The sequence below is a fragment of the Limulus polyphemus genome, unplaced genomic scaffold (genome assembly GCF_000517525.1).
Source record: "Limulus polyphemus unplaced genomic scaffold, Limulus_polyphemus-2.1.2 Scaffold1067, whole genome shotgun sequence".
NCBI lineage: Eukaryota > Metazoa > Arthropoda > Merostomata > Xiphosura > Limulidae > Limulus > Limulus polyphemus.
This window is the reverse complement of record NW_013666677.1, coordinates 174,831-184,945: the sequence shown is the minus strand read 5'-3', so window position 1 is coordinate 184,945 and position 10,115 is coordinate 174,831. Positions and strand designations below refer to the sequence as shown.

The window sequence follows — 10,115 nt, the reverse complement described above, 5'->3', positions numbered from 1 at the left end:
GGGCCTGACAATAGCCCTTCTTCAACTATTGCCTCCCTGTGTATGTAAATTAGACAGTTTCACTGTTTCATCTCAACAGTAGCTCTCTATGAGAAACATGTTCTATTACTTTTCCTCATGTCGCCACAAGAAGCAACTCCATTGTTTCACTGCAACAATAGCCCTCTGGTGTATCTCTTAAACTCCCGAGTCAAAATAAAGGAAAAGTTAGACTGCTAAGACATTTCATGAACATCCTATGATAAGGCAGTTTATATATCTTAAAGTGCTGTCTATTATAAACTTACTGTTAGTTTACTACACTATCAAAAATATGTTGAAGAGTTGGTAATGGAAATATTTGGCTTTATCAGATATGGGGGGGAGTGATCATTTAGTTGAGAATATACTACACCTAGATTGGCTTGTGTATCAGGGTTTTGCCTGAGCAATTCCTTTAGGATGTTAGATTGTGTTAATTTGAAATATCATTTGTATACTCTCTTTGTACAGAAATAATAATTTTTGTTTTGCGTATACTGTTCTCGTTATGATATAATTACGCATATTAGTTTAGCTGCACAACTCAAAGTAATACAGAAAACACACACACACACACATGGAAAAAATATCCTGAACTATCCTTCACACTCATTATTAGAAACATTTCATACCAGAGTTGTTTTATTCTGAAAATAAATCTGTTGTGTTTTCAGACATAAAAACAACAACGTGTAAGATATGAAAATGTTTTATACTCTATTTTAATATTAATTAGGTTTTTTTTTTAGCACCAGAAATTTTAGATTGTGTATACTAATGTCAGATAAAAAAAGCACATTTTTCTAACAGAAGGTCTTATCTCAGACAGGTGTGTCAGTTGAAGTGCCTTCCTTACATAGTCCATCTGAAACTACCTTCTTGCGAAGATATCAAGAGAAATTAGGACCTGGACCATCTCATTTATTTGAAGAGGTGTGGCTGTTTTAAACAACCAAGTGTTTGTTAACAGGTTTTAACTGAAGGAAGCTTGTAACTTGTTATTGGTTGTATTGAGGTCATGATATTATTTTTAATTTGCTTTCCCATCAAGTTAAAGAGTAGTAAAATTAAAATTCCTGCCTAGATGTTTAAAGCAGAAATAGTTAATAATACAAAGTGTGCAGAACTTTACTGTTGATTGCTTAAATTAAATGAAATTTAAGTTAAAGTTACTTATTGCTGAAGTTTTGCTGTGTCAGTATATTTCAGTAACTATATGTATATATTTTGTTGTTCATATGGCAGTGTGTGAAAAATTATACTTTTCAAACATGTTGGTGAAATTAAAAATCTCTATTTACAATAAAGCATGTATATGATCTTAAAATATTTACATATTTTTTTTATGTGTGCCTTATTATGTTAAGATAATTACACAATAAAATATGTATTTTCTCTGGAAACTCTGTTATGTTAAAGTATTGCGTGTATTTTTTTGAGATAATTGTATCATGTTAAAATAATAACACTAAATACGTTTATTTTCTTTTTTTTATTTATCAAATTAATGGTTGCACTTAACTGTTATCAACAAAATACTTATTTGTTGTTTAACTAAATATTTATGTGCCAGCTTTAATGGAAAATATGAGATGTTTCCTGTAATTTGGCCAACAGGCTAGTAAGGTGATAGTGGCTGAAGTGAGTGCACCTAGTTGGCTTCATAAATATATCATAGGAAGGAAGGGAGCAAGTATCAAACATGTGATTCAAGACTTCCCTATGGTGAGAATCTTATTTTTATTGTTCACAGTACGTAGAGTCTATAATGAACAATATTAAGTAAGTTTTAAATTGGAAAGTATACCCCCTGTTAACCCTAAAATGCTAGCATGGGATTACTCTGTGTTAATGATTGAAAATGTAATGTTGGCATTCTATGGTTAAGAATATATAATGTTTTAGTGAAATGATTCAAAATTGATCTGCTAAGTAAAATAAAAGGTATATGTATAAAAATAAATAAAGAAATGTAGATTTACTTGTCAAAAAACAAATATTTGAACATCTTTTTTTATGTTCAACATCCAAGTTCTTATATTTTTAGCACATATATAAGAATACCTCGCAAATCGTTTTTTTTGTCACACAATTTCAACAGGCTAAATATTTTACCTGCTGTTCTACATATAAGAAAACAAAATATAAAAATCCAAAGTACTTGTTGCATACACCTCATTATATCACGCGTTACATCACTAACTTTTGTATCATTTTCACTCACTGTTTTGTGCGACATGAATCAATCAGGGTTCAAAATTAATGTAGCAAGAAAAATTCTATAAAGAACTTTCTGAAGTGTTAAGTGCCCATTCCTGAGCTTTGAAAATTCCATTTTGAAAATTATGTTCCATGTTTTTGTTTATTTACATTGGAATTTTTTGCAGTAATATTATTAATGCTGAAATTGGACGTGTATCTCTGTGATTTTATAAAACCTTCGTTGTCCTTAGGTTCTTGTAGAGTTCAACAACAGGGCAAGCAAAATCAAGTTGGAAGGACCCCAGTGTGAACTTGAGAGAGCTAGTAAGACTTTGGAAAATATGATCGCAGACTTAAAGGCATCCTTTACGTATGAAGAAATTCATGTGAATCCACATTACTACAGGCATGTGGCAGAGAAATATAGAGACAATGGTAAAGACAGTTACTGTTCAGGACAGTTTTTTATACAATTAATTAAAGAAGTTAAATCTATAAAACCATCCCAGAAGACAAGTATCACATACATAGGGCCAACAAATATAATCAAGGTACAAATTACAGAGCAGGAACAGTGAAATGGATTCTGGTGCAAAAGCTAACTCTTTAATTCTGATATAATATCTTACCTCCTCTCACAAAATAGCTTTTCTTGATTAGTACTTCCCTCTATTAGCACAAATTTTCAACACTCGCCACTAGCCTTCCACCCCCCGTTTCTGCATATCCACATGTAAATGATTATGCAGCAGCTCTCCACCAATAGGAGCATGACACAACCCCTGTCATAACCAGCGCTCTCTCACTTGTTAATCACTTCTCGATTAGCAGTAGTACTGTACAGACGTGCTTGTTTTGGCTCACAAATTTGTCAACATTTTCTTTTATATTACAGACTTAGTTTTTCTTTACTATTTCTTTAACTTAAGGGGTTTATTCAATATGATATACACAAGGATGAGAATATGTTATTAATCTGATTTTAATTCAGTTTCCAAGACTCTCATATAATATATGTTAAATTAAAGAGCAAATGATGGTACTTGAGCCACATCAGTTACAAGCTACTTACTCCTAATGAAAAAGAAAAAAAAATACAGACAGTGAACTAGTATGTCAAAATGGACTACTGGGGTGGTAAGTCAAATGTAATGATGTTTAGTACTTGAAGGATAAACTGAACACACAGCAGAGGTAGAAAAAGTACTAAAATATGTTTCTCAAGTTCAAGTAAAAGTACTTTGTCAAAAAGTATCCATCCTGAAAGTTACTTAAGTTAGAGTAAAAAAGTATCTACTGAATAACTACTTAAGTAACAAAAGTAAAGAGTACACTCATCTGCAGTTCTTTCAAACCCTATATGTATGTTGCGGGGCATGAGGTCTAGAAACAAAATCCTGTATGGAAAAGATTTACCAAACAACATAAATTACCAGTGATGCAAGATTTGTCATTCTTTTAGTTATCTAGAACACATTTGTTGTATATAATTGATTACTATGATATTCACAACAACACTTAGGGTTTCAGCTAATTTATGCAGGCAACTGTGCATGAACTCATTACAACAGTAATACCGATAATGAATATTGTACAAATCGTATGATTTCAGAATAAACTATATGAGGAATTAAAAAAACCAACTATATTATGCACAAAATTTCTTATTCAATTTGCGAAGCAACTGGTTTTAAAGGTTACCAAACTCAAGCCTTGCATGCAGAGAGCTGGAAGTTTGCCCTGCACAACTGAAGAGATGCTCGCAGGCAGCAGAAGGGAGTGGCGTTTTCAAACATATGGCTTTATCAGGTAGGCTGCGGAAAGACTTGAAAATCTTCATGCCATTAACAGAGCATGCCAGGTATGTCTCTAGGCCCCTTTTCCCGAAGCTATGTTGTAGTTTCAGAGTTCCCGCCCATGCTTAATGTTTTGACTGCCTGCCACAAATTTGAGTTTTGAGAATAGTAACGAAATGTATAAAATGAAAGGTAGTGGAGTAAAAGTACAAGTAATTATCCTAAAAATTACTTAAGTTAGAGTAAAAGTATTTGAAAATATAAAAATACTTTTTAAAAAGTAGATACTGAAAAAGTTACTCCAGTAAAGCTACTTCATTACCTTTACACTCCTGACACTCAGTTACTTGATCTTTGCAACCAGTATAAGTTACTCAAATATTGTACTCCAGTAAAGCTACTTCATTACCTTTACACTCCTGACACTCAGTTACTTGATCTTTGCAACCAGTATAAGTTACTCAAATATTGTACCTTTACACTCCTGACACTCAGTTACTTGATCTTTGCAACCAGTATAAGACCTAGTATGTAGAAAGGACAGACACAGTGGCTTGTATAGGTAGAATAACAAAGATAAATCTCAGTGTCAAGTTGAAACAAAAAGTGAACAGTTTGTTTATAGAAGGAAACAGAATAATGAAACACAAGCTGGCTGATCGTCATGATAGTAAGACTGTTAGAGTGAAAAAAAGCATTGATTTGACTTGAATATAAGGCAAAAAATTAAAATCAAGTATGGTAAAAATAGAGTCCATCTACGTGTGATCACCACTTTGTGAAACATACAAAAACAAAAACTAAACTGTATAGGCAAATCTTTTCTCTTTCAACTCATTTAAAGTGAATAAAGTAATGCCATGGTTGAAGGCTTAAGAAACTCAATTGATGTTGCACTTTTGTTATTCAGTTGCTGTAATTGTAATTAATAAAATCTCTCACTAATAGTATATGGGCTACAGAATGAAACTCTAATCATGGCTCACATTTCCTCTGATTCTGAGCAAAGAAGCCTCATCAGGATAGAAGGAAATCTTGCTGATGTGACACGTGTAAAGCAGGAGCTTCAGGAAATGGTTCATAAAATGGTAAAAGTAGAAATATTTAGCTAACTTGGCAGGTTTTGATAGTTTATTTCGTGATTGCTTTGTGTATAGCTTATTCTAGAAATAAACATGAAATCTAAATTTATAAAATATAATACACTTTACATATCTCCAAAATTCCTTCTAAATCAAAACTTATAATCTAAAGTTGTCGGTTAAGGTTAGGAATGTAGTAAGCCTAAATCCTCTTTGTTCACAGTGAGTGGAGAAGAAAAGTGATATGAACAGGAAGTCATTCTGTTTATTAGGCACTGCTTTATTTTATAGGTAATACTTTTAGGTATCAGCAAGATGCTCACTAGTGACATCTATTGTAAAAACATAAATGCTTTCAGAAATGATTGTTTTTTTTGTTTTACAGAACAAAGAAATTACAAAAGAGTGTATGATTGATAAGAGGTTTCATGATAATATTATTGGTTCCAAAGGCGAAAAAGTTAAAAATATTAGAGACAAGTTTAACCAGGTAATTATTTTCAAATTACAATTATTTTATTATGTGTTTAACAAACTTATTTTTGTTTTCTACATTATAGATAAGTATGGAAAACAGTAAGAGTGTTTTCTTTCTCGTTTACGTACTTGATAAGCAGAATAAAAGTAATGGACATCATTAATGATTTATAGATTGATATAAATTAATTCCCATGATTATGAATATTTAGTTAAATGCTTGAGTCTATTGTTAATGTTCACTTATTTGTTGCCTTTTTCAACTCTGGTTTGTGTTAATTTTTACTGCATATATTCCCAAAATGATTTCTTTCAATCCACCCATTAAATTTGCCGGATTCAACAGATTTCATCTACCATTTACTTGGGAGTGCATTATGGGTGTTTATTTTCTCAAACAGAATTACAGAATATGATATACATTATGTAATTCTTATTCAATAGAAAGAAAAAAAATCACATATATAAAAACTAGTTATTTTAGTGTTAAAATATTTCCAAAATATAGTATATAAATTTTACATAAAAAAAAGTTCAGTTCTAAATCCATTTAAAGGAGAGATTTTCTAATTTTTTTAGGTGAATATCGAGCTTCCAGAACAAGGTATTAAGAGTGGTAAAGTAAGGATCAGAGGTTGTAAAGAAGATGTTGAGAACTGCTACCAATACCTTGTTCAACTGAATCAAGACTTGTTGGCAAACAATTATTGTCATAAATTCCAGGTTTACAGCCAGTTCCTGAAGTATATAATTGATAAAGGAAGGTCTGAAATTTGGAAAGTTAGTACTAGATATCTATTTGGTTTTTATAGGTATTAATATTGTGTTTTTAACACTAAAATGAACAACAATAGACATGTCTTTGATGGATAATATAGGCAGTAGTTTTGTCTATATTTGATATTTAAATTTAATTGTTTGTATATTTGGATTGCTTAAAGTAAGATTGTCTTTGAAAATGGAAATTACATTAAAAATAGAATGATGAAGGAAATATTCTCATAATTACAATATTTTTTCTTCATTAATAAAATTACCAGTGTTTTGTTCCAAAGAAATTTTCTCCACCTATTTATTGCACTTTTTAAGACTTTTTTTTGCTTTCTGTCCATTATACTTGATCTTGTTAGCTAACCCTATTTTAAAGTCTTGATGGTTTGAAATGGGTATATTATTTTAAGTTGAACCATGCACAACAACTGAAATTTCTAGATCATATAGATTTTCCATGGAAGGTATAAAATGGTAATGCATTTTTGATGATAGTAAATTTTGATTAGCAAATTATTTTTTGTACAGTATTTATTTATGTTTCTGTATCATATATCTACAATTAACAGTCAAGTTCAAATTTTACTTAACCTGTTTTAAGAGATGTATTTTATTCTTTATGTTGTATTCTCCTTTTTTTTTCCTGTATGTCAAGATTGCAACTATTTTTTTTTCAAATTCTTTCCAATAAAGTAGATTTAAAAGAAACACTTAATTGAGCAACACTTGTTTTTATTTACTGTTCCAGTTTTTGTAGATATGTTTTTGATGTATAGATGCTTATAGTTTATTTTTTAAATTAAGGTTTTTTCTTCCAGATTGAAACTGAAACAGAGACCAAAATTGTACTGCCTCCAGAGAATAGTAAAACTAATACTTTAATCATTATTGGCAGAAAAGAAAATGTTATGGCATCAGAAAAACGTATTACATCTCTTCAGGATGAATTGGTAAACATATAGTTTTTTTTTAACAATGTTTTTTCTTTATGGAAATGGGGGGGGGGATTCTATTATTAAAAACACACCTTACAATCCAGAATTTTTATGTACTTTTTCTGACATAAACTATTTAGATTGATTTTCAATTATTAAAGACTAATATAATTTTGACACAAGTAATTAAAAGTAGCCACATTGAACAAATAATATCAAAAATTATTTGTTGCATTTTCTAAGTGCTCATAGTCTGATATTTTATGAGCTGTAAACCTGTTCATTGCTTTGAAACGTGAATTAAAAATGAATTAATGATCTTACTGTTGTAGTATCTCAATAGTATCAGTATTAGCAAAATCTAGAAAATTGTTTTAGAGTAAGCTTTTTATTGCTACTTAACATATTTTTAATTAAACTGTGTAGTATCTATTGTCCAGGGAAATGTAGAAGATGTGGACGTTATCATCCCAGCCATATTTCATCAATCTATTATTGGTATCAAAGGCCAACAGATCCGTTCTATTTCAGCTAACTGTGGGTATGTAAGAATTGTATTTCCACGAAGAGGTTCTATAAAGGACAAATTCATTCTCAGAGGTCCAAAAGAGGATGTTGACAAAGCTAAACATCAGCTGACGGAGCTATTACAGAAAAAAGTAAGATGTTTACCCGATAGGTATATTATCTTTAGGTTTGTTTGTATTTCATTGTTATTGTTTTTTAAGTCCAAAATAACCTGTTGACAACAAGACCATACTGATTTTTGTTGGCACTACCCTTGGTACAGCTGCGATTAGCAATGAGCTCAATAAATACATTTTGCTTTGTTTGGATAATCTAGGAATTGATTCATCGCAGTGGACAGGGTACAGATAGCTCACATTCTTTACATAATTATAAATTTGTTAAATACATGATCCTATCCATTATTTCCTTTTTTCTCCCTCGTAAGATAACGATAACTAATAATAAAAGTTCTTCATGAGGTATGCTCCTTTAAGTAAAAAAAGGCAAAAATAATATCATTATACATTAATCTTTTATTAAATATTATTTTGTGTATTTATATGAATGTGCATATTCATCAATATATTATTTTATATTGTTTTTATTTTAAAGCAACAATTTAGATTCACAGTAGAACTGAAAGCTAGACCTGAGTACCACAAGTTCTTAATTGGAGTAAAAGGGGCTAATGTTAAGAAGGTAAAAGAAAAGGTTATATCATTCATATTTTAAAGTCTACATGGTTGTAATTCATGTAAATGATTTATATAGAAAATATTAACTTTGTTTCTCATTGTACAGTATTTTCATTATTTTTGAGTACGTTTTTTTAAGTAATAATTTTGCATTAATTTAATCATTTTTTTTATTATTATTTAAAAACAAAGACAAATTGTAACTTTATATAACACCTACATAACTTGTAAGACTTGTATTAGTTTTAATGTTGCCAAGGGTTTTCTTGCACAACACTAGGTGCGACAAAAGACGGGGGCACGAATTGTTTTTCCGACAAACAGTGATGAGGATAAAGAAACAATCACGATCACTGGCCACAAGGAGGCAGCAATGGAAGCCAAAAAGATACTTGAAGACATGATGGAAGATTTAGTTAGTGCTGGTTTTGTAAAGTAGTTCTATGTTTGATGTTTAATTACTAGAAGTTTCTAGGAACTATGTTTCTAGTCTTTCACCAGCATTTTTGGTACTAACGAGTCTTGTTTTGTTTGTATTTTTTTTTATAGGAAAATAGGTAGTGATATATTTAAAATATTTAATTATTACTTTGAACATGAGATAAAAACAAGAAGTAATTACAAAAGATTATCCCTGGATGTTGGTGATTTAACCCCTCTTTAGGTTGAATGAGTTAGTCTTCATAACTTGCAGTACTTTTATTTAACATTCTATGGCATTTTCAGTAATTTCTGAGCGTTAGGCTTAAGTAGGCTATACATACATATATTTATGTCCTCTAAGATGCATATTTCGTTGTCTTATCTCAATTTTTAAAGTCACATATATTTTTTGTTGTTATAACTTCCTGTATCATACTTTATAATGCAGGTGTTACGTAGTTTTCAGTTGAACAAGAGAGTTAGTCACAACCATTACAGACACATCATTCATCTGAAAGGGTCTGTGATATCCAGAATCGAACAAACACATAAGGTGCACATACACATTCCGAAAAAAGATCCAGACAACAGAATCCTCACCATTACTGGATATGAGCAGTGTGCTGAAGCTGCCATGCAAGATATTTATAAGATTATTTGCAGACGTGTAAGTTAAAAAATAATTTTATATATGTATCCTGTATCAATCTTCGTATTTACACACAAAATTTCATCACCGATGTATAAAATTATTAAGACACAGTTAATAAAATTGGTGATTTTGGCAAAGTCAATATTCTTTATATTTTTCAAACTGTATTCTTTAGTGATTTATTTTTAAAAACTTGAGGGAATTTATTAAAACAGCTCTATCTGAAAGCTTAAGGTATTATGTAATATTGAGTTGAGTGTGGTGGATTAGTTTTGCATTAAAGTAGATTTTATGAAATAAGAATGTGTGAAATGAAAAAGATATTTCTCTAACTTATACTAATTCTTATTACATTAAAAGTCAAAAGAAGATTTCATTTTTAGTACAAAACAGCATGCTAAGTCTATTAGAATTTGTGTGAGACTTGAGAATCTTTACATTGTTTACTGTGATTATTTTTTTTTTTTTTTTTACCAACGGTAGTAATGAATATTTATATGGATTAAATACTTTTGTAGGAAAAAAAAAAAAATGTTTACAGTAAACAATGT

General features: G+C 30.3%; 1 protein-coding gene across 2 annotated transcripts in view; it reads left to right on the top strand.

Moving 5' to 3' along the window:
- LOC106461960 (vigilin-like) overlaps positions 1-10,115 on the top strand; it is a 23,031-nt gene that overhangs the window by 5,559 nt on the left and 7,357 nt on the right. Inside the window, exons 5-15 of one of the 2 annotated variants that reach the window (XM_022389084.1) lie at positions 847-954; positions 1,639-1,746; positions 2,475-2,658; positions 4,968-5,107; positions 5,487-5,591; positions 6,158-6,358; positions 7,168-7,299; positions 7,725-7,943; positions 8,407-8,493; positions 8,770-8,904; positions 9,361-9,579. In XM_022389084.1, coding sequence (XP_022244792.1) covers positions 847-954; positions 1,639-1,746; positions 2,475-2,658; positions 4,968-5,107; positions 5,487-5,591; positions 6,158-6,358; positions 7,168-7,299; positions 7,725-7,943; positions 8,407-8,493; positions 8,770-8,904; positions 9,361-9,579 — 1,638 coding nt within the window. Of the gene's footprint in view, positions 1-846; positions 955-1,638; positions 1,747-2,474; positions 2,659-4,967; positions 5,108-5,486; positions 5,592-6,157; positions 6,359-7,167; positions 7,300-7,724; positions 7,944-8,406; positions 8,494-8,769; positions 8,905-9,360; positions 9,580-10,115 lie in introns of those variants that run through there. The other variant, XM_022389085.1, reaches the window with a different exon arrangement.